This window comes from Fukomys damarensis, unplaced genomic scaffold (assembly GCF_012274545.1).
Source record: "Fukomys damarensis isolate Sample0158 unplaced genomic scaffold, DMR_v1.0_HiC HiC_scaffold_39, whole genome shotgun sequence".
Classification (NCBI taxonomy): Eukaryota; Metazoa; Chordata; class Mammalia; order Rodentia; family Bathyergidae; genus Fukomys; species Fukomys damarensis.
The window spans coordinates 32,753,811-32,779,120 of record NW_022900951.1 but is presented as its reverse complement, the minus strand read 5'-3'; the positions used below and the strand labels follow the sequence as shown (position 1 = coordinate 32,779,120).

Here is a 25,310-nt window from a genome sequence, read left to right as displayed (position 1 = left end):
ACTCTTTTCTAATCCTAGGTTTTAGGGAAGAGACCATGTATTGAGCACCTATTATAGCTAAGCCTGCTGAAATTAACACAGTTTATCTCAGTCCTCGTACCAAACCAGCAAGACGAGTATTATTACCCCCGTGTTACAGGAGGGTTAATAACATGAAGCAGAATATGTTGGTGAAAACAATTCTGTTTTGAGAGGGCTACTTTTGGGTTGCTATTTCATCTCTTAGTAGTTTGGTGAACTTGGGAAAATCATTTAAATCTTTGACACTCGGCTTCTTTAGCTGAAAAATTGATATAATAATACCTCATTAAACATTTATTTTAGTAATCAATTGCCGTGATGTATCAAAAAAGTCAGATATAAGGCAAGGGTCCCAAAAATGGTAACTTTGACATTGTTGATTAACAAGTTCACATGGGGAATACATGACAGACTCAAGCCTGGAAGCCTGGATTCTCATCTCAGTTCAGCTGTCACCTAGTTAAGATACTGTGAGCAATCACCTCACTGGTGTAAGCAGCAGAATCTCTTCAAATGGAGAATTGGGTGAATGAATGCCTGCTCCAAGAGAAGATGTAGATCTATTAGTGTTGGGATCACTAAACTATGGAGGGGAAGAAATTCCTTCCCTTCTCTAGGATTTTCGGAAGCTGGATTATGACTAACTTCCACTTAAAGATACTCATACTGGTTTCTCTGTGCTTAGAGAGAGTTTATCATGGGTCAGAGTCAAGAGGAAGGTTAAGAATGTATGCAGAGGTCGCCCAAGACTGCTACTCTACGCGCTTCCCCTTTTCACACTCAACTCTTGGCCCCTACATGCCTGCTTTGGCTTGAAGCAGGATGTTTGAGGCTTGAGCATCTAAATTCCCCAACACTACTTTCTTGGAAACCTATAACCACCAGTGAACTTCCCTGGGCCTACTTTTGTGTGCAGGTGGTGTGAAACAGTAGAAAAAGGAAACCTTGTATTAAAGAGGATTCCTGCCAAACACCCACCCACACATTTTGTGCCGCTGTGTTAGCATTTGTCACAGGCTGCTTTAGATCACCTGTGCTCAAGGCCACTTCCAGCTGGAGACGGCTTAGCCTACATATTTTACAATTTTCATTTTCAGGTTCTTAGTCTAAAATTAATATCTCCAGGAAGTGGGGATGAAGAGAGCATTGAGATATTTTGGGATTGAAAGAAACATTTCATATCAACTTCTTATCACAAACCCTGACAGAACAAGTGCTCAATAGAAGTTAGCTATTACCTTTATTGTATTAGAATTTTTGAAGACAATCCCCAGGGAAGTAGTTTTCCTGATAGTATTCCCTGAGATAGTGGCTGAAATAATCCTCAATTTCAGTACGCTAGTGAATCACTCCCCTAGTGTGAGAGTTTGGCTAATTCACTAGTGATTAAGCCAGAAGAAACAACATTATAGACATACAAGATCCTACCAGCGCTCTCAGTATGTTCTCTACAGTTGCAAAGATAGACTTTGGTACATTTTTCAAGCTTGTTATAAATAACTGAACTATGAATAGCAATTAGCTGGGTGCAAGAAACCAAAAGTGTTGCTGACTGGTTTCTATTGAAATGACTTCTGCTGTCCTTTCACATTCCTTGGGCAGACAGGCTAACCACACAAAAGCAAGGAAGTCACTGTGCTTCTGATAGAGCACCCTGCCTAGAAATTAAAAGACACAAAGCCCTTGGCTTCCAAATTAAAAACTCACTCAGCTCCGTGGATGGCAAGACCGATGAAGAAGATCACGAAGAGATGGTGTGTGTACCAAAACACTTCAAAGTAAGACCTCCGGATGGTTTTTGTAGAGGAGGTGATAATTAATATTAGGCAAAGTGTGATAACAATACCAGTGATTCCTGCTAACCGAGTTACAGCCACGTACAGGCCCCCTTCAGGGTTCTGTAAAATAAAAACACACATACACACAAATACACATTACTGTATGTTGCCAAATGAAGACTGCATATTTACAGTGTCCATTGCACAGAGCAAAGGCATTTTCATCACTCATTTGGGTAGTCCTAATCATCCCTCGCAGAGAGATAGAGATACAGAGTAGATATTTCTAAATTTTAAAATGTTTTACCTGATTGAGGAGTCATAGAAAATAGGAATTATTACAATTAAACCCTTCTAAAGGAGGATCAAACAGAGGAAATAATCAACTAAAAGATGTCTTGATAATGTCTAAAGCTCTTTCTTCCTTTGATTTGGAAAAGACCACCGTGCTTAGTTTCCAAATATGTCCTGGGAATGCCAAATGTCTTAGGATGGGTTTCCCAAGAACTTTCCATGAGATAAAGATTTATGGGCAAGTAATTTAAAAAGAATGTGCTCTGAGAGAAACTGGCAAGGGAATGAAGAATAGAATAGGAAAAAGGTCACAGCCAAGCAAATGGATGATCTCAGGCAAAATCTCACAGGGGATAGCTTCAGCTTGATTCTGCAGGGGAGTAGAGTTTATTCTGACTTGAGGTGAAGATGCTGGGCTTTCATGGCCTATACTCATCAGTTGCCTAGGAGAGATAAACCATCCAGCCTCTTTCAGATCTCAGCCTGTGTGCAAAGGGATGCTAATTAACCCCTGTAAAAATAATCAAGAATATTATAGAAAAAGAATTCATTGTTTGATGTTATTTAATTCTGTCCCTAGGTAGATCAGGCAAATTTTTGTCATGTCAATTCAAGAATAATAATTTTGGCAAAATTAAGAGTCTTCTGTTATGATCTTTTCTCAATAAAAGGAAATGTGTTTGTACGCTAGGGTGATTTAACTGAGCCATTGAGCATAAATAATCAAGAATATTATAGAAAAAGAATTCATTGTTTGATGTTATTTAATTCTGTCCCTAGGTAGATCAGGCAAATTTTTGTCATGTCAATTCAAGAATAATAATTTTGGCAAAATTAAGAGTCTTCTGTTATGATCTTTTCTCAATAAAAGGAAATGTGTTTGTACGCTAGGGTGATTTAACTGAGCCATTGAGCATATGAAAATGGCTTGGAGTTTCTTCAGGAAGCTTTAACAATTACTGGGATGGAAAAAATCCTTGCCTTTGGATACTCTCATGGCTGCTCCTTAGGATTTGCTGTTATTCCCAGTGCACCAAGAAATGAGCATCAGCAGACACTGGTCACTCCACAGTTGTTGCAAGTAAGAAAGAACAAAAGTATCACCAACAACTGTCAGATGGTAGCTGGCCTAACACTAACACTGGGCAGAGTGTTCCCTAATTCACACAGGTAATTTCATAGAACACACACATCAGATGAAGTTACTTTGTGACTGTGATGAGTGAAATAAAAAGAAAACTGTTCTGAAATCATATCTGAGCCCAGACAAAAATGTGTGATTACTATTCCTTTACAGATTTAGCCCCAGTTTATTGTTTTTGCCACTTAGAAAAAAATAAGACAGTAATCCCAGAACTATTTCTAGTCTTTTAACAGTTTAAAGAATGGCTGATTTAGGAAATGAAGGGCTTACCTTGATTCTTTCTCGAGCAAAATTGAGATAAGTTTCACCCTCTTTGTCTCCAATATCAGAGAGTGCTATTGAATAAGGGTCAGAATTGTTGACTCGAGCATCCACACACCACTCCACATTGAATAGATGTGCGATAGTATGAATTGCTAAAAAGAGCAGAGAAGAGAAAGAAAGAAGGTGAAAAGTAATCAAATATTTATTATAATCTGGATTCTGGCTACAGCGGGCACAGGGAGACATAAGGATGGCTAAGGGTGCTTATAAATAAGACCTGGATCAGACAGGCAGGATGATTCTATATCACGTCCTTCCTGTTTGTGTTGTTGTGAAAAAAAAATCACTTATCCTTGCTGGTCTTGGTTTTCTCATTTGTAAAATGAAGATGTTTAGTTATATACTCCTAAAGATCCAACCAAGTTCTATGAGTCTACAAAATAACCCCAGTCTCTGAGAGTATTAGATATGTTCTCATTACTTCTCTCTCTCTCTCGCTCCCTGAAATACTTGTGCTCAAGAAAAGTCTTCCTTAATGTATGCCTAAAGGTTGGCCCATTCACTCGACTCTGAAATTACTTCCAGAGATGATTAATGTGACTGAATTGACACAAACTAGTGATCATCTCTTAAAAAAAAACAAATAACATTCTTTATTTCACGGTCATTTGCACAGGGTTACTGGGTGCAGGCACTGTTAATATTTTTCAATTACTTAGTACTTATACCCAAAGCTGTAGGTACAAATAAAATCAGATCATCTTACAGTTGAAGAAACTAAAGTAAAGATTACATTAAAACCTTGTCCCCGGTCATCAAGCTAGGAAATACCAGAGTTAGGAATCAAATAGAGTTTGGCATATAAGTCTGTGTTCTTAGCCAGTATACTATAATACTTACCAACAGGATTCTATCATACATTTCTATGTAATTATTTCATTTGCCACAACTCAAAAAACTTGCATGATGCGGTAGGAAAAGAGGAACCCAGGTGAGCACTAAACCTATTTTACTCAAGTTAGGGCTGAATTCTTTAAGGCAGATTAAAGCTTGCTGTGTTCATTACCGTGCAGGCCTGTTGCCTGGCACATAAATTATCTATTAAATGAGTCAGTGAAGATTGACTAAGTATCCTAGACACATTACTTCTTGCACTGACATTACCACCCTAATAGTTATAACAACATATAATATTATGCATACATATACCTATTATATGTACACACATGATAATAAAATCATAATACTGAAGATAGTTATCTGATAAAGGCTTTCTTAATAGATCTCCAATTTATGGGCTGATGTTCCTGCAGGTTTACTGCAAAAAAAATGTACAAGACTACATGTGCAGACAAGCAATTTTGCGGAATGAGAAGTTATCATAGGTGGACTAACAAATATTTTTCATATTAGAAAAGATGGGAAAGAGTGAAGACACTAGGATTGACATTTCTCATCTCATATTGCTATTTTTATGGGGGAGATCCTAGGATGATAAAAATTTTAAGAAGCAAAGGAATAAATCCTAGTATTGGGATAATTGAAATACTTTTGAACAGAAACAGAACTCATTAAAAAAAAACAGCATATATGACCACAACAAAATGTACCTGTAAAGGTTGATATGTTACATATAGATATCAAATAGAGGGCAGTCTCTGGTTCCAATTTTTTTTCACAATTTCAATGGCCTTATGAAGCTTACCAGTGTGAAGTGCTATCATCCATGCCACCATTTTATGAAAAGTGAGGTTTCTATCCAGTTGTCTTCGAATTCTTGTTGAGCAGCACTTTGGGTTAAGGGAAAAGAATGGCATAGGAATTGTTAATAAGAAGGCTTTCTATGTGTCAGATATTTTACATATCATCTCATTTAATTTTCATGACCACCCCACAAATGTTATCCTTTTATGCATCTGATAGATGAGGAAACAGCCTGGAGAAACATAGTCATCTTTCCCAGGTCAAATAGCTAGTGAATGACATAGCCAGTTCAATTAGTGTGTTTCCTGGTCTCATACTAGTAACATGCAATTTCACCTGGATCCTCTTGCTTATTTGTGTGAAAATGTGAATTTGGACAGAAAAGATAGCTAACTATACAGTTTCTTTTTTGTACCAGGGATTGAACTCGGGTCCTTGCGCTTGCAAGGCAAGCCACCGAACCGCTGAGCTAAATCCCCGGCCCTAACTATATAGTTTCTAATGTGAGTTAATTCATTCAATAAATAGGGAATTTAGAAATTAATAGAGTAAGCTTGCTCTCACATTCCTGAGTCTAGTGGGGGAAACAGACCAACTAAACAGTTCAAGAACAAGTGAACAGTTTTCCAACAACAGTAATCTAGAACATACACACTCTGGGAGGTACAAGAAGAATCCACTTGCCCATGTTTGTACAAAACATCACAAAGGAGATCAATGACCAAATAATAATACAGTACTAGCAAAAATAACATTCACTAAGAGCTTGTGCAAGAAGCAGATTTAAATGTTTTATATGCACTGGCTCATTTAATTCTTACACCAATCCTGTTATGGAGGTACTATTATTATCCCTACATAACAGGTAAGGAAACAGGCATAGAGCGATTACCTTGCCCTGGGTCACACAACCAACAAGTAGCAGAGATGGGATTTAAACCCAGGCCATCTGATAAGAGAGTTTATATCAATATTCCAATATTTTATAACTTATATATTTAACTTGACATTAAAAGTAGTAATTTTGTCCATATTTTAGTGTTTTTCCCACTCACACATTTCAGAAGATGTGGGTTTGAAACTGGATTCAAGTTAATGCTCAAAGGGAAAAAAAGAACTATTAGTGGTTGGTTGAATTAGAACTTTGCTCTCCTAGAAAGTAGCCAATTGCTGGCTCTGGTTGCTTTGCTTCAGTTTTTTTGTTTGTTTGTTTATTTTTTTGAGACAGATTCTCCCTTTGTACTCCAGGCTGGCCTTGAGCTCATTGTGTAGACCAGGCTGGTCTAGAACTTGCAGGGATCCTCCTGCCTCAGGCTCCTGAGTGCTGGGATTACAGGTCTGTGCCATTATCTCCAGCTTTTGCTTCAGAGTTTAAATGTCCTACCACAGAGCCTCAGAAGACTTTAAGAAGAGGACAGTTAAGTATAAAAAAATCTTTGATATTTTAAATATCTGGTTCTAAATGTTATATTCAATTGAAATAAGAGGACAGTGAGTATTTGGCTAATTTATTTTTAATAATATACTTTATTTTATACAAAAATAGAATTGTATAGAAAATTGTTCTTATTTCACTATTCCCCAGTTAATAACACCTAGTGTGGGCTGGCTGTTTAAACCATGAGAGCTGATTCTTGGAATTGCAGAAAAACTAGTAAGGAAGACGCTGAGGATTCCAAAAGAGGAGAAAAAGAATTAGACACTATTATGTGTCCTGTGACACAGGTAGTTTATCCATAATCGTTATCTCATGTAATGCAATGAAATAACTATATTGTCTTTATTGTATAGATATAGAATTTAAACTAAAATCTCACATTGGCTGGGATCCAAATCTATTTGTCTATAATCAAGATTCATGCCCTTTTCTGTCCAGCCAAATGCAAGGAAGTAGTCACTATTATTTTAAGTGATGAAAACTCTAAAGTAAGCATTTAAGTTTAAGTAATCTATCTGAAAGGTGATCACAGATAGAGGGTATGAAAAGTAAGGCCTGGAATGAAACCAATAAAAGGTATATTATCACGCTATCTATCACTAATCATATAACAATGGACTCAACCCCACCAGGGAATATTGAGAGATGAAAGAATTTGTCCCAAAGGGTTTTTGTGGATTTGGTTTGTTTGTTGTTCTTTGGTCCTGATTCAAGCAGTTAAGAAGTTTAGGTGTGCATTTAACAAATCCATCCATCATTGGCTGAGGGCTGCTCCTAGGCATGGACTTGCTGGCATTTTAGGTCCACACCAGGAGAGTGCTAAAGGAAAATCCCCAGGCACAGAATGTTGTGTGTGCAGTAGATAGCTGCCCCATGTATTGGAACTGCCAGGAATTCGGGAATATGGCAGGGGAGTTGAGTGGTGATTCAAGCCCTCAGAAGAAGGATTTCCTGTTTGAAATAACTTTATGTCTGGTCATCATTTTTTAATGTTATCTTTTGTGCTTATTTCAAGTGTCAAAAGTTGTTTTAGCACTTTGTATTCCTTACAATTTTAAAGAAATATCTTTTTTTCCTGTTTCCAAATTGTCACAGTTTCTAAGAATCCTTGTGATAGGCAGATTCTAGGATAACCTACAATGATGCTATATAAAATCTTCTCCCCCTGGGTTTGGATGGGACCTGTGAGCTGATGAGAAATCACTTTTGTGATTCTGTTCCATTATATGGCAAAAGGAATTTTGCAGAGGTAATTACAGTTCCAAGTTCTGAGTGGGCCTGATGCAGTCTCATAAGCTCATTAAATTTAGGCCCAGAAGTCCGAGGTAGAAAGACTCACAGATTTCAAAACCAAAAAAAAAAAAAAAAAAAATGTGTTGTTTTCTGGCTTGAGGATGTAGGGAGACAGGTGACAGAAAATGGAGGGACCTCTAGGATCTGAGAATGGTTCCTAGATAATGGCCAACAAGGAAACAAAGAAGACGCTTGGAAGACGATTTTTACCCAGAGTTTCCAGATAAGATCTCATCTAGAAAACACTTGATTTCAGTCTCGGGATATCCTGAACAGAGAAGCCAGCCACAGGGTGCTGGGCTTCTGACCTATAGAACTGTAAATTCATAAATGAAGGTGGTTTTAAGCCACTGAATTTGTGGTAATTTGTTTATAACTAATATAGTCCTTACTGGAATGCTGAAACCAGATTGGATTTCTAAGATTCAAAGGGCGTCAGTAAGGTTAGAAAGCAGTACTACTGAATTACATGCAAGTGCAGGTTTTGCCTTCAGATATACCTATGTCGGGTTCCCAGCCCTGTGATTCAGCGGTGTGCCATTGACCAACGTACTCAGACTTCAGTATCCTCATCTGTATTATTATTGTAGGTCTTCCCTCATAGTCCTGGTATTTAGATTCATTGAGCAGTGTTTAATAAGTATTTGATGCTATTTTGTATTATTTTAAACTTTCTAGTTAGTATGGCTCAGCTCCCCATTTAGAGGACAAAGATCCTACATGAAGAATGTTATGTTACGTACTTTTAAAAAAATCCTTTAATAATTATTTGTTTACCTAAATGAATTGAATTCTAGCTGCTCCAGAAGAGAAGACGATGACTTTAATCCCACAGAAGTGTATTTACTCCCATTTTCATATTTGCCACACTCATTTTATGCTTCCTGAAAAATCCTTTTGAGGCTTGGGAGGAAAATTCACTGGCTGTCGTATAGTATAATACATTTGGAGTAAATGAACATGGCTTTGTTGTAGTTCCTACATGATTTTCATAGTCTTACCTTTTTTGTTTTTATTTTCATATTTAAAATTTCATTTTAGTTTATCATGTATTAGTACATGAGTGAAGTACATGATGCTTACATTCTTTGTGTGGAGTTGGTACATATACATAACACATCTTAATTCCTTTTCCATTTCCCATCCCCTTTCCTTCCCTCTTCCCCCCTTCAGTGATTTTCCTTTGAGTAGATGTTTGCAGTATATGATGTTTACATTTCTTCAGTGGAGTCGGAACATGTACGTAATACACCTCAATTCTTACTTTCATCTTCCCCCTTTCCTTTCTCCCTCCAACTCTTGATCTCTTTCCCCTATCTTTATCAGTATCATTAACATGCATTATAAAAATATAAGACAATAGTTGCTGATGTCCTTTATCAACTTTTGGAACAAACCCTCAGAGAAAATCAGCTGCATGCCAAAACAGAGGAGAGATATGATTGAGAAATACCATTTCCATTCAGCAATACTCTGTTTTATCTTAATAGGTAATTTTTGAAAAGCTAATCTAAAACACATTTAACTACATAGTAGGTACTATCGGGCCAGTGGAATGAGTCCCACCAGAGCATCAATCCTTACTTGTTCCTAGATAACGTCTTTGCTGTCAAGAACAGTGGACAAATCCAAAGAAAAGCCACAAGTCATGCTGAAATTAGGCTTTTAAGAAAAAGATCTTCTCACCGTTTTCTAAAAAGGGGGCAAGATGACCATTTGGTAGGTGGGAAGGAAGAGCCTCACTGTCTTTTATGGCCAGGACCTTTCTGTTCCTCTTTACCATGCAGATATCAATTCTATGCTTTGGGTCACTTCTGAATTATTGCCAGCCACTTACCAATTACCTAAGCTGCCACTGTGTCCCATAGCTTCCTCACTGACTGAACTACCCTATGTTTTCTACCATTGACTTCTAAAGAGAGATTTTTCTGTTATTGTCACCAAGAGCCTTGCCCAACTTCAACAAACTATCATTCCAATGCAAGGGATGCTGTTGAGACACTGTGGCAAATTTCTATGCTCTATTGAAACCATAAATTCCAAAAAAATGAGAAGTTGAAATAAAAAGAATGGGTTATAACATGAGTTTCTGGAGCTCTATTATATATACACTTGGTCTTGCCATACATACCATTAATATATATCTGAAGTAGGTATTTATATACAAGTCGGAGGAAATCGCAAAAGCTTCTACAGAACTCAGGTAAAGAAACCAATCATGATGCTCACACAACGTGACAGTATAATATGCAATAAATATAAAAAACACTATTTTACAGCATTGCTTATAATTTTGAAGTCATATGTTTATTCTTATCTCCTCCAGAAGATTCTAAGCTCCTTAAGCTTGTGACCCATCCATTCTTATTCTTTACTTATCACATATTCTCAGTGCTTAGCATATGGCTGACACACAAATATGTATTAACTAATTGACAGACTTAATCAATCAGCATACTTTTACTAAAAGTATATTCTCTCTCTCTCTTTTCTTTTTTTTTTTTGGCAATGCAGGAGATTGAACTCAAAGCTTTGTGCATGCTGGGCCAGTGCTCTACCCTTGAGCTAGAGTGGCATATTTGTTCTTATATCTGCAGTATTTGATCTATTTTTAAGCTTAAAAATCTATTAGACAGAAAGTCCAAGAGACTCACTCTATGAGGCCAAATGGTGACAGAGAGCGCCATAATGAGATCTTTTGACTCCCATAAGTTAACAAATAAGAGCTCTTCCTTTCACCTTGTTGTTTCTTTCTGATCTTAAAACTAGGACCATCATCAAGTTCAAAATTAGTTTCTACATGTAAAGGTGGAGTTATTAAGGGTTTCTCGGGGATTTTTATATACCGAGCTCTATCCTCGGCTGAGAGCCTTTATCCAACCTTATGGAGGTGGACTTGGGGAGGGCCAACACTGCGGCTTTCTGTAGGTAAGCAAAAGGATTGCAAAGAAAGTCTGAATGATTCAGATCTCTAGAAATTGAACAGAAATTCTGTGGCTGTTTGTTTGGCACAGTGTTTCACCACCAAGCCTTGAATTTAAAATAAGCTTGTCATTTCTGGCCTAGGTTATTCAGCATGCTCAAACACTTTATGTGTATTATGGCTTTTAAAGACTGAAATATAGCAGTAGGACAGTTTTAAGAAATTTAGATGGCACATAGAAAAGTGAATAGGCTCTAGGAGCCCAGCGATTTGGTTTGGAATCCCCAAACTCTCTTTTAATTTTTTTCTCAACTCATTGATTTGATGTGCAGATTTCATGAGTTGAGTTCTAGGAAAGCTGTTATGCTTTCCAACATTCATCACAGCACATTTACTCAGTTTAATCCCAGTGAAATGCTCCATGTTCAAAGTTTCCTTTTCAGGTTGGGAATCCCAGAAAGAAGGACATGCTCTGACTGTAAAATAATCTACAATACATGTATGTATATATATAAGTATGTATGCATGTATATATGTATGTGTGTGTATTCTTTTACATAAAGATCTATCTGATTACAGACAGCCTGATTTTGCTATTGGGTTTTGAGATCCTCTCAAAGCTAGAAAATCCTCAGAACTACCATTACAAAATGTGCTGCTCATGGGACATGAGAGATCAATGTCAGTGAAAGCTAGAGCTGTGGGGTAACAAGGATTTCTTAACTGATACAATCATTTCCTGTTTCTCAGACTTTACTTCTTCTAAATAGAAAATTTTGAATGGAGGAAGGGAGAATAAAGAATTGTGTCTCCATAAAAACAAAAAGCTATCCCGATGGTGTCATTTATCAAATGTTCTTTGGGCACCTACACTATATCAAATAGTATAAAGTAAGTGGCTCATCAATCAAACCTTCAGTCCAGTGGAGTTTCATCTCCGTGGCTTCTTAGGTGATGGAGTTCATTTGGTAATCCTTGTAATCGATGTCTAATACTTAGTGCGGCTGTTAGTTTTTGGATTTGTTTGGCTGTCAGTTTGCAAGGCAAATTGAGCAACAGAGTTCATGACTCAAAGGAACTTCCTCACAGTCTCTTCTAGAGGAAAAAGTCATGAAATTTTTCATTTGCTCTTTTCTACTGAACTAAAGATGCTAGCTGTTTCTGTCATGTATTTATTTATTTATTTGAAGTGCTGAGGAGTCAGTCTAGGTCCTTGAGCATGCTATGCAAGAGCTCTATCACTGAGCTACATCCCCTGTCCCAACTCTTCAAAATTAGACTGTCGAGAGTTCAATTCTGGCAGCATGTTTAAGATGAAATGGCATTTTGTTAATGGATAGTATAAAAGAAAAGCTAATGGTAGCCGACTAGTCCTATATTAGTAAAATGAAGTATTGCATGTTCTTTAAAACAAAATCCTTTGGACCAATGTGAATTTTAGTGTAAGTAGGAAAAACAAGGCAGAGTTCTAAGCAAGTTATACTTGTCATTGACAGTTTAGTTCACGTTCTTCTCTGACAAATATTCAGTGATTGACAAATGAAGTAGTAAATCCTTAGCTCTGCATTTAAGGTTCTAGTTTACCAGCATTCCTAATCCCAGCATTCCTCTCTAGCCTTATTTCAGAAAACTGCCCTATAAAATCCCTATGTTCTCATAAAAATAATGTTTCCTGTTTTTTATGAATGATTTGTATTTAATATATATTTTAAAAGCTTGTTAGCATGAAACACTTACATTTTACTAGAATGATAAAACAGATGCTGCTAGTCACTAATGGGCCAGGAGAATAGGTCGTACCAGGACAACAACACCTAACTTATCCCAGTTACCCTATTTGGAATGGTCAAGAATGGCACACAAAGCTAAAGAGAAATGACAAGTCTTGCTGATAGTAGATTGTGAGATTTCTCACCATTTCCTGTGCTTTTGCCCAGGCTGTTTTCTCCATGGATAATGACTTTCTCTTATTTATGCTCCATGACGCTTATTTATGCCCAGCTCCAATGCCACCTTCTCTTGGAAGCCTCTCTGAATACTTTGCCCCACATAATATAATTTCTTTCTCCTACCTATATTGTTTGATTCCCTGCCTATATTCTTTATTTGTGAAATTTTAAGTGACCCATTGTATTTTGCTTTGTGAAATATTTGAGTACGCATGAAGATTTTAAGTTCCTTGATACTTCTTTGTATTATATTAGTAAGAAATTTGTGTTCTATTTTATAGGTTACAGTTATTTTTCCTACTCAATATTTTTGTCTTCTCTTATAGTACTTTTAGAGATTCACTGAAGTTTTGCAGTGAGGATGAATCCTGGACATTTAAAAAGTTCTGCACTCTCCAATTTCATGAAGCCAACCATTTTTAGTCATGTTTCATTATCGTGTGACTCTTTACCCATTGATTCTAACTGTTTGGATATTATACCTAAAAGATATTTTCTCTGACATAAATTTTTTGAATTTACTGAAAGTTGACTTTCCAAATATCACATGTCAGCTTCATAAAGACTTGTTTATATACACACATGTTACATATATGTGTGTATCCACACACACATGCTTACTTATGTCACTGCTATTGCTGGGATATAGGTTAGCTGGTTGCTTTTTATAATTTCTTTTCTAGGTTAAATGGTTGCCCCAGGGAGCTCCATCCACAAATAGTATAAAAAAAAAATCCACAAAAGAGGGCGTGGATTGGCTCATGAATATTCTGCACAAGCTACAGTCTCCAGGAATCTTTGGTTTGCTTTTCCTAAGAAAGGGCACTTTGCATGATGGCTCTGAAAATTTGATGAACTCTGAAATGTTTGCGCTTACCGCACTGGAACCCCTGAGGAAGGAGAGCAGATTTCGACACACTGGCAACAGGATCAGCATGCAGTTGAAATTTAGGCAGGCTGCAGGGGCCCTGGCCAAAGCCAGAGCTTTCTAGAAGAAGGATAGAGAGCAGAATGATTACTGTGTGCATAGAATAACTCGACCCCTACTTCCCCAGAGTTCTCAACATGAGACCACACACCACAAACTCCAAGAAATCTGTAAAGGATACTTTCAGAACTGAGAGTTTTCTTCTAGGGCCTGCTCAGACTCTTCATTTTAATCTGGAACTTGTCATTTACCCCAATTTAATATTTTATTCTGAAAAGTTGCAAATATAAAGAGAAGCAGAAATAAATCTACTTTGAATACATGTTTATCTATCTATCATATTGCACCTTTTATATTCTACTATACTTGTAGAAAATCTAGAAAATCTCACTTGTCCCACACATGTCACCCCTGGATAGATTGCCTCAAACTGACCTTACATTCCACAGTCAGTATTAGATTTTTTTTTCCTTTAAGTTAAACAGTGACACATGGCTCTGGGAGGAAAGGGATGCCTGTGGGACTCTCTGCCATATTTTTGTTTGTCACACTGGCAGGCCTTAAACGATTCTTGCTCAGGAAGTTGCAATGAACACATTAAGACTGACAGATACTGTTTGGATTGGTCAGCGTATTTGTTTAACATATTAAAAAGAATAAGAATGAGAACATCTGACTAGAAATGTGAGCCAGCCAACATTGCTTGAAATAAAAGTCATACTTACCCCAAGAAGTTTTCTAGTGTAAAAGTACATTGGTCCATCATCATAAACTTTGTAATAATGGATAAAGAGGAAGACATTCATCCCCAGCCACATCAGCTGCATAAATAGAAAAAGTTGACTGAAGTTTTCCCATCTCAATAAACAGGTTCCACATAAGACTGAAGTTTGACAAAGATCACAACTTAGGGCCAGCTCTTTCCTGCAACAATATCACTATACACTTTTCTGTAATTAAATTTTCTACCTTGCATTGCTTATCATGATTGTCTTATTACTTAGCCAGTATGCCAAATTATTATCATTCTAACTCCTCTCCTTTGTTTTTCATCATCTTTTCTTCTCTTAGCTAGGTAGACGATAGCAATAAAATGAGAAGGGGGTAAACTTGTCATGGGGTCTGCCTACCGGGAGGACATTGTGCTCTGCTATCACCTCCCTGCACGGCACAGCATCCCACACCAGCTAATGGGTGTCTCATTCTACTTGACAAATTTGATTTGCATTTTGAAGGATGTAATACTGAGCATGAGCAAGAGTTTGAGAGGCATGGGACTAAAAGACAAAGAAAGAGTTTTGTAGATTGTGACCTCTCATTTTATTCCAAACACTGACTTTATCAAGTGATGATACTGCCCAGGCTTCTACCTTCAGTGCAGTTGTGATCTTTTCTTAACTATTAAATTACTAGTCATAGTTAATACCAGCTAGTAAATGTCCATAAATGTTTGAGAACAATCTCAACTTATAAAGAAGGTGCTAAAGCAACCTTTGCCTTTCCTGACCTTGTCAGGGTTTTTTCCAACTCTTACTTTCTAAGCTTGGTCTTCACTTTCAAGTATATGTTTTTCTCATTTAAAATAAGGTAATTTTCTGGTTAAAATTGTGTTGAGACCTAAAAGTATAATTTCAATTGCTTCCTATAGGAATAATCTGCTCTTCAAATGGTGATAAAAATCAACTGTACAGTTTCAAATCAGTAGAGTTCTGAATTGCATGTTAATTTTGGCATAAAGTATATTTCCAATAATAAAATGTTTGTTTTTATTTTATTTGTGCCACTAATTTCTTTCTCTCAGTAAAACTCAAAGGCCCTCATATATTTCGTGATAAATTCTTATAGAAATTCTATTCATAAGTGTGCTTTTTAACATCATGTTTCCACTGGCTATTTAGAAAAGCCATTTAGAAATCACTTTTCTTTCTATCCAATCTGTCCACACTTGCTTTTCTGAGACTGCCATCTTAAGAGCATGGCTATATTATTTATGTTAAAAATCATAGAAATCAACATCTATTGGAAAAGTACCCATATCTTTACTAGCAAATATTGCTTCACAAAATAGATTACACTGACATATATTTATACATTATATTATATATTACATATGTATGAACCTAGATAACTGATCTAAATTCTCTTGAATTTCATAAACCTCATAAGGAACTAAAGTTTAAACCTCAGAGAAGGTACTTGTTTTCAAAAAGAAATTTGAGAATTTTATTTTTAGTGTCATTATTTACATAAAGGCCAGTTTTGCACGCATGAGCCCTTCATGAGCCAGTCCTATATTTGTTATTTGGAAAATTGTATTAAAACTGGCCATTTTAAAAGTAGCTTAAACACACACAAAGTAGGGACTTTTTCTGCTGAGTAATTAATAAACAATTCAGAATTAAAGAGTGTTGCCATAAAATATATTTTATTCTCTCTGCAAAATGCTGGCTAAGTACTCCTACAAACTTAAAAATAAATTAGGAGAAATGAGTACTCAGATGCCATCTTTCCATTAAGGAATTTGGAAGAGGGAACTCAATCAAATATGTTTGTTCACTAAGTAAATAAGTTTCTGAAATAAACAAACAAAAAACCATTTTGCTCTATTTTAGCTTCTAGGAGAACCCAAGCATGTCATAGAATTCATACTTAATCTCTTGTTTGTACTTACAATGACAAAGATGGAGAGCCCCTCATTCACAGCCCAATTCCCCATGGTGGCAGAGCTTCAGCGTGCTGTGTCTGCCCTTCTTCTGCATCAAGCTTCTTCCTCCCATGAGGAAATGAAAACAGCAGCTTTGGGGCAATAAGTTTCCTTTTCTATTATCAGGAATTGGCTAATCATTGGTCAACTGAGAAGCCTCTTTCCACAACAAGTGTAAATCTTTAAACCACAAAAATTATACAAGAGAAATATTTATAATGATCCAATCACCATTAAACATATTGGAAAACATGTTTACATACTGTCGAATCAAATTCGACAACAGAGATGAATAGTGCTATTCATGAGATGCATTTTACACAGTGAACTATTTTACTAATTAGATATCCGACTGCAATTTTCACGTCACTCAACTAGCCATGTATTAGTGTTGGATAAAACGCATTTAACAGGTTTAATGTCATCTGACAGACTTTTATAGTGATACTTATTGCCTCATTGAAAACAATTACAATAGTTATGGTTGATATTTATAAGAGGCTTACTATGTGCCAATTTTATAAGCTAGATATGTGTATGTGCATATGTATTTGTGAGTTGAAGCAATCATAAAAGCATATGTGTGTATATACAGAGACATAATGCACACACATACACGTCAATTCATTTGATTCTCACAACTTAATCCCTTGAAAGTAAGTTCTTTTATTATGATTACATTTACAGATGAGGAAATTGAGACCAAGAGCAGTGAAGTTATTTTGGATGCAGTCACACAACCAGGGAATAATGGAATTGGTGAGACCCCCAAAATATGGCTTTTGATCATAATACCAAGAAAAACAAAGCCTGATTGTGTCAACCTCCACCCTAAATCACTGTACATAAAATTATAGGAAATGAAACTCTAACAAAAATACCAAAATCCTCAGATGACAATCATGTTATCAGGCACATATGACATCTTTTTCTTCTTGTTTTTTTTTTTTTTCTGCGGTACTGGTTATTGAACTTAGGACCTTGTGCTTTCAAGGCATGGTGCCACTGAGTTAAAGGCCTAGCCCAAATTATTATTTTTTCTTTTGTGGTACCAATAATTGAACTCAGGGCCTCATGCTTGCCAGGCTGGTGCTGTGCTGCTGAACTACATACCCAGCCCCTGACATGGCATCTTCTATGCTAAGTGTATAAACGTAGTCAAACCTACAGTCAAACCTAAAGTATGTCACACATAGGGCATACCAAAACTAGGTGCAGCATTGCTACCCCCTGGCTGCTACCCAGTCTTCAAGATATGAAAAAGACCTGAAGGAAAGAGTTTAAATCTATTACACGATCAAAGATAACTAACAAGGGTAGTTGTACAATAGCTATAGCTAATAGATTAAAAAATAAATTGGAGGGCTGGGGATTTAGCTCAGTGGTGCAAGGTCCTGAGTTCAATCCCAGGTACCAACAAACAAACAAACAAACAAATAAATAAATTGGAGTAGTAGATAGTAGCAAAGGAATAAAAGAGAAATAAAGTCTCTTGGTTGCTATCTACAAACTACTTGAGACAGCCTATGGAATTATGACAAGTAGTAAAGCAGTATGGTTTCTCGCTTTATAATATTCAAGAAGTACTCAACTCTGATCTACTCCATGCCAATTAGAGCACATTTTACTCATACAAAGGGAAATTGTCCAACTGGCTCCATTCCCGATAAATACCAATTCAAAGAAACATAGCTGAACAATCAAAACAAACATGTGGGAGTTATGTGCCTCCTTGCTCTGTAATCTATTCCTCAGGCTTTCCTTGCTTTGCTGTGTTCACTAGCCAGCCTCTCTCTCTGCCATGAGTTCCTGCTGACTAACACTCTTGTAGATCTAGATCTTGCCAGATGGCTCTGGTTGCTAAGCTGGAGTTACACCACCTCCTCCCAGTTCCTCTCCAACTCTGAGGGTGGTAACCACTTCCCGTGGTTCATCTTTCTGCACCCACTTTTGGGATTCTCCACTTTTCCATCATCCATGCAACCATTTCCTGACATGAAATTCCGTTTGTTGAAATATGGTAGTTTCTGTTTCTCTAACTGGACTTTGACTAAAATAAAACATAAAAATATGTACATATTTTCTCATGTAACTAAAGAATTGAGCCACATATGCCTAAAGAGCAGTAAAACATTTTAAAGACCTATTTTCTCTGCCATTCCCAAATTCCTTCACAAGGATGATTGCCGGTCGTCATGGTCTTTCAAATTCAATGAGAAGTCTTCTATTCCGTAATTTCCTCCCTTTTCATTTTCCTCCTTAATAGTTCATTTTCCTTGTCCTATTTAAGTCTTCAAGTCTTTTTCAGTTTTTCATCTATCTCTTGAAGTATTTGCTCTACTAGAGAGGCAATGAGAAGGGGTCCATGAATACTCATGTTAGGAAATAACATGTTATCATTCCTATAAAACTATTTGCTGCACCAGGGATGTAGTTCAGTGACACAGAGCCTGCTTGGGAAGGATGAGATCTTGAGTTTGATCCCTGGTATACACACACACACACACACACACACACACACAACAACAACAACAACAACTATTCGTTGAACATTTTCCTAATCCCTTTCCTACCTCTACAATTTCAGATGGAAATTTTTTCAGAAGGAACTTTTTAAATGAGTATTTTCCATGGGTAATTAACCATTCCTTTCTATTGCTTTTTTTCTTCTTTATGAAAGTAATCAGAGGGATGTGAGTAGGGGTTCCTTGAGAGCCTTAGGAACCTCAATCAGTTTCACAGCTAGAGGAAGTGAGATAAGTTGTAATAGAGTAAAATCTTTGTTATATGGGAAAGAAGTTCTCTTTTAAAAAATGTAACATGATATTCAAGCTTGTGCATCTGATTAACATTATGGTCTCAAGGTATATCTGTTTTTCTACAAATGATTCATTTATCTTTATTTTGGTTAGAGTAGTATTCCATGGTGTGTAAATACCACATATCATCTGTTGGTGGACATATGGAATGCTTTCAAGATGTAGCTATTATGAATTGTGTTGCTTTAAACATGTGTACACATATATCTCTGTAATATGAGATATATATTCAGGAAGATACACAGAAGCAGAAGAAATTGATCAAATGAAATTTCTAGCTATAGTTTTTGAGGATTCTCCATACTGATTTTGATAGTGGTTGAACTAATTTACATTCCTACCAATGGTGAAAGATAGCTCTTTTTCCCCACAACCTCACTGGCATAAATTAGACACATACATTTAAATATCACATTTTTTCCTTATATGAGAAATCCAGAGTAAAAAATAAAGAGTAAAATAAAAGATAAATAATATAAGTAGGGAGACAGATCATTCTTAATGGGGGAGGGGATCAAAAATAGAGGTATAGGTAAGGAGGTAATGGATAAGGGATTAAAAAAAGAATTGAGATGTGCTATTGATATAGGGGGAAGGGATGTAACTCCCAAACCTGCTAGATATCTGAAATGCAAGTTTGTGTTCTCTAAAATTGAAGACTGAATTCTAGGAACAATGAAGTTAAGAGTAGGAAAAATTTATTGAGGGAAAGAAAGCTTTTGTCTAAGAGAGACAGAAGGGGAACCGGAAAGTGGGTTGCCCACTCCACTTTTCATAGATGTTTTATACAGCAAAGCCATGTGTGAGGCGGGTACAAAGTGGGACAATGCTGTAAGACCCAATCAAAAATTACAAGGTGGGCATGAGGTGGGGCAAAACCATGACCAACCAATAAGATTACAAGTATAGTCACCCAGGTAACATTGATTAAATGGGGGTCAAATGGGGGGGTACAAGTCACATAGCAAGCATACAAGGATTTGCAGTAAGGGTGGGGGTTTGGGATGTTTCTTGGAAAGGCTGGGTTAAGACCTTGGTCCCCCACCCAGGTGATTGATACCTATTTAGATTATCAGTTACTGCTATTTATCCCCAGGGGAAGCACAAAAGTATAGTAATTTCTCTTTTTACAGCTCTGGCCTTCAGTGAATGTGTCTTGATTGTCCTCCACATTGGCTTTCTGTGTTGGCTCCTTGAGGGCAGCCCTGTCTAACTGCCTGCAAGATATCTAATTAACTTACCTATATGCAATATTATGTACATGTACCAACTTCACACAAAGAATGTAAATGTTATGCACTGCAAAAGTGTACAAAAAGAAAATACAGGGATCAAGGGATAGGTAGAGGTGAGGAAGGAAGGGAAAGGGGATGAAAAAAGGAATTACGATGTGTTATGGACATGTGCCACCTGCTCACAAAGAATGTAAGCATTATGTATTACATACATGTACTAATAAACGAAAACAAACAAAAAACAGTAAGGTGTTGAGAAAAAAGGAAAAAAGGCGCATTGTACACTGCTCTTTAAAGACAAAACAAGTTGATAAACGTGCAAAAAAATTGGTTGACTGGCATTGATTAGACAAGAAAAATGAAACTCTATGCATCACCTATTGACTTATCTTTTCTCAATCCGTTTGGTTTCTACTGCCTCTTACATGTTGGTGTCAAGTTGGACTGTTGTGAAAATAAGCATGTACTCACCTGCCTCAATAGACAGTAATGGCTAACTGTTTTAGGCTTGTAATTGCATCCTAGTTACCTTGGACTGAGCAAAAGGACAGAGAGGAGAAACAGACCTCAGTTTTCAGAAAATTCGCTAATTGCGTCCCGAAAGTAAATCCTTCCTGATAGCTCAAATTTAAAATTAGGTTCCTAATTATTCCAAGCTGAGAAGTTGCTGAAGAAAAGGAGATGTGTTGCTACATGAATATTCTCTGTGATTTTTGTTCTTGATGGTGCTGTAAAGTAGGTTTTTATCCTTTTGTAACTCTTCTGTGCATCCTGTATCTTTCCAGAACTCATGCTCCATTTTATCTGTTCCTATGGAAGATGCAGACCCACATTCCCTGACTAAGGATGACTACTGAGAAGTATTCATCCCCCTAGAGAGTTTTGCAGGTGTGAACACTTGGCCAGAACAAAATCAATTAGCTATTTTTTCATGTAGAGGAAGGAGTTATTAGGGACTCTGTAGGAGAGAATGCCAAGCGTTTCTCTCTGTGCCAGTGATGTAGCCTAGTGCTGCCCTAGGCCATCTCTGCTACCTTGTGCTGAAAAGCTGCATGAGAATTCTGTCAGCATGAACAGAATCAAAATCAGAGTTAGAAACTAAGTAAGGATGGGGGCATTTGGAGGCATATATGATGGCAATGTTTGAATTCTTAAATTCTATCTGCCTGTGACATTTGGAGGTGTTATTCTTGCAAACTGAGACTCCTGAGAAGCAGACTCTGAGATGAAGATTAGTATTCAGGAGTTTATTATGAGGAAGTGTTCTTGGAGGTGAATATCTTGGGAAGGGAAGTAAAGATAAAAGAAAGGGTGGGACTCAGGAGAAATTGAATTATACAGTCATGATAAGGCCTCAGCCATTCTGTGGGAAATCCTGAAGCAGAACGACCCCGAGTAACCTTGGGAATAATGATTCACTTTACTAAGACAATTCCCATAGGTGTTGACAGTAGGTTAGTAAGAATTTCATTTTTGAACTTAGATCTGTGACCACATTGTCGTATTTTATTTTCTATTTTTCCCCCATTAACTTTATTGGTATATTTAAAGCAAATAATACAGTTACATTCATCATCGGGATCTTGTACCTTTCATGATATATCTTGATTCTTATTTTTCCCCATATAGCTGCCCTCCCTTCACCCCCTTCACCCTTCCCTATTTACAAAGACTTTGTTTCCATTTTTTCCTTTTTTTCACATTTTTTTCTTTTCCCTTATTTCCTTTCCCCTCCCCTTCCCACTTTTCCTTTAGTATTTTTACATTGCCATATTTTAATACAGGAATATAAGACAAAAACTCCCAATACTACTAGTCCCTGCATTATGAAATAGTATAAACTAGGTTTCTGCTACTTATATTAAGAAAGGATTTTACTACAATATGCTGTAATGAAACCTAATTTTATTTCCATAACCAGAGGCTCAAAGGTTAAAAAAAAATAATATTGCTAGAATAGAATTCAGATATTCTACCTCCTTTTCAGCAGAGAAAATAACAAAATAAAAGAAGAGACATTCAGAAAGGGAGGGATAATTTACTGATCTGTGCAAGTAAAGGCATGCAGAGCGTAGTTTTAATTGGCATTTTGCTTAACAGAAAATGAAAGTGTCTAGTGATGAAGTTCACATTTTAAAATCTTTATGTTAAATGTGATTTGTATATTTTAATTCATCAAAATGAAGAAGAAACTGACAAAATACATCTATTTTAATTTAAAACTTTTCAGTATGCCTTTTGTGGTAAATTGGCTTACTTCCTTTTTTCTGGAAAGCAATCTATTTTTACAGCCTAAACTTGTTCTTATTAACAACAGTTAACATTTATGAGGCATTTTATACATGCTTGGTATGCTTTTATTATTAATTTTTCACAACCACTCCATAAAGTTTGTAAAATGATCATATCCACTTGTAGTAGGATGAAAACTATCTCCCCAGTCACCAATGTGTCTAGGTACTCATCTCAAAAACTTGCAAATATGCTACCTTACATGGTTACAGAAGCTTTACAGATCTGAATAAGCTAAGGAATTTGACATGAGGGCATTACAATAGGCTAGTGCGAGCCCAATATAATCAGAAGGATCCTTATTAGAGGGAGGGAGGACCAAAACCAGAGAAAGGAAATGTGAGGTTGGAAGAGGAGGCCTACGAGGAGAGAAGATGCTATGTTGCTGATTTTAAAGATGGAGAAAAGGGTTATGAGCCAAGGAGTGCAGTTACAGAATCTGTAAAAGGCAAGGCAAGGAAGTCTCTAGAACCTCCAAAAAGAATGCACATCTGTGGATGCTTTGATTTTAGTCCAGTGAGGCTGACTCAATATCTCTAACCTCCAAAACTGGAAGAAAATCAATTTTTGTTGTTTAAGCCAGTTTGTGATGACATTATAGCAGAAATAGAAAGCTCAAATACCATAGATGAGAGATAAAATCCAGAGAGACAAAGTAACTTGCCTACTATTTGACTACTTGACACCAAACCTGGGATTTGAGTCTGGGCTGCTTGATATATCTCTGCTTATTTGAGTCACCAGAACCATTATATAAAGCTAGGGCTCCATTGTAAATAATAATACCACTTTACATGTGTCAATGGCTGTTCCAAGGCCTTTAACTTGAATTCTATCATTCTCTTCTCATTTTTCAATGTTCAGTATAGATCTTTCTCACAGAAGCAATCAGAATCACCCTTAGTTTCCAGTATCCTGGCAGCCTAGCTATTGCTTACAGGTTCCTGAATTTACCACATACATGTAGAACCTTCTTAGTCCAAGAAACTTGAAGATGTGTCTCGAACAGGAGATGCTAGGTACCTATGACCAGTTTATTTCATTTTAAGCTACAACTGAAGGTGAAAATCTCTGACTTTTCATCTCATACATCATTTTTCCTTGCCCCAAGATGTATCTGAGTGCTCATAGTCTCCCCTTAGGCAGTTGGCAAAGGCTCATCTTTGTGGAGCTGTTAGGTAGGAATTTAAGTGCTAGCCCGGTGAGAGTTTCAAATGTTAGCTTTCCTAGGAATGCTGAGACTGCAATAGGATTCTCTCCAAGAAAACAGGCTTATGTATTGCATATGCCCTGAGGTCTATCTCCCTTGATATTTTCATGGAAATATATCTAGCGAGAAATTGAAGATGTTTCATGCGAACACATACATTCAAATGCACCAATCTTCTAGCATACATGACCATAATACAATTACCAAAATTAGAAACTGTCACATAGATACAATATTATTAACTCATCTGCAGTTTTTATTCTGAGTTTGCCAACTGTCCTAATAATGCTCTTTATTTGTGATTTTTTTTCATCCTGGTCCAGATCCAAACTAAGACCATACATGGAACCCATTTGTTATGTATCTTTGAGTTCTTTTAACCTGGGCCAGTGTTTTGGCTTCTATATTCTTTCATGACATCTTTGAAGACTGCAGGACAGTTATTTTGTAGGATTTTCCTAATTTAAGATGTGTCTGATATTTGTTCATAGCTAGATTCTGGTTATACATTTTTTTTGGTTTAGTCTTTTTGATACTATTATGTGAGTATCATATCAGAAGGCACAAGATGTTGGTTTGTAACACCATTGGTGATGACCTTTCTCTTAGGAAGTATATGTTAAAGTTTTTAAGAAAACTTTATTCTGAAATGATTCTGAAAAAACGACATAGAGAGTGAGAATGCTCATTGTAAATGTGCCTATGTATTAATAGTTGATAGCTCTGGACCAACGATACACTGGATTTCTTTGTAGTATCCTTGTAACTCTTCTGTATGTTTAAATTATTTTAAAATAATATTGTTTTTAAAATCTGACATTTTAGAAACTATCTTCACTGGGGGCACTTGCTTTAAAAGTTGAGGGCTAATGTGAAATAGGAAGAAAAAGGCTAAAGGTGTAGGGGAAGGGGAAAAGGTAGGGAAAAGGAAATAGGGGACAAGAAAAAATATGAGAAAAGGAAAAAATGGAAATAAAGTCTTTGTAAATAGGGAAGGGGGGAGGGGTTGAAGGGAGGGCTGGGGTACGGGGGAAAGTGAGAACAAAGATCTGTCATGTAAAGGTACAAGATACCAATGACGAATGTAACTCTGCTGCATACTTTAAAAGTACCAATAAACTCAATAAGATAAAAACATTTTCAAAAATAAAAGTTGAGGGCAGGGCTGGGGATTTAGCTCAATGGTGCCACCGCCTGCTTCACAAGCACAAGGTTCAATTCCTGCTACCAAATGAATAAATAAATAAATAAAAATTTAAAAGTTGGGGGCAAAATTGATTTGCTTTTTTGTGAAAGGAAGCACTTGAAGGGCTT

At 36.7% G+C, this 25,310-nt stretch overlaps 1 protein-coding gene across 1 annotated transcript in view; it reads right to left on the bottom strand.

Moving 5' to 3' along the window:
- The window catches only part of LOC104870521 (cytochrome b-245 heavy chain), a 30,891-nt gene extending 14,373 nt beyond the window's left edge, over positions 1 to 16,518 (bottom strand). Inside the window, exons 1-6 of the mRNA XM_010636194.2 lie at positions 16,408 to 16,518; positions 14,462 to 14,557; positions 13,686 to 13,796; positions 5,207 to 5,291; positions 3,508 to 3,653; positions 1,729 to 1,919 (exon numbers count right to left, since the gene is read on the bottom strand). Coding sequence (XP_010634496.1) covers positions 1,729 to 1,919; positions 3,508 to 3,653; positions 5,207 to 5,291; positions 13,686 to 13,796; positions 14,462 to 14,557; positions 16,408 to 16,452 — 674 coding nt within the window. The 5' untranslated portion in view covers positions 16,453 to 16,518. The remainder of the gene's footprint in view (positions 1 to 1,728; positions 1,920 to 3,507; positions 3,654 to 5,206; positions 5,292 to 13,685; positions 13,797 to 14,461; positions 14,558 to 16,407) is intronic.
- Positions 16,519 to 25,310: the final 8,792 nt, after the last annotated feature.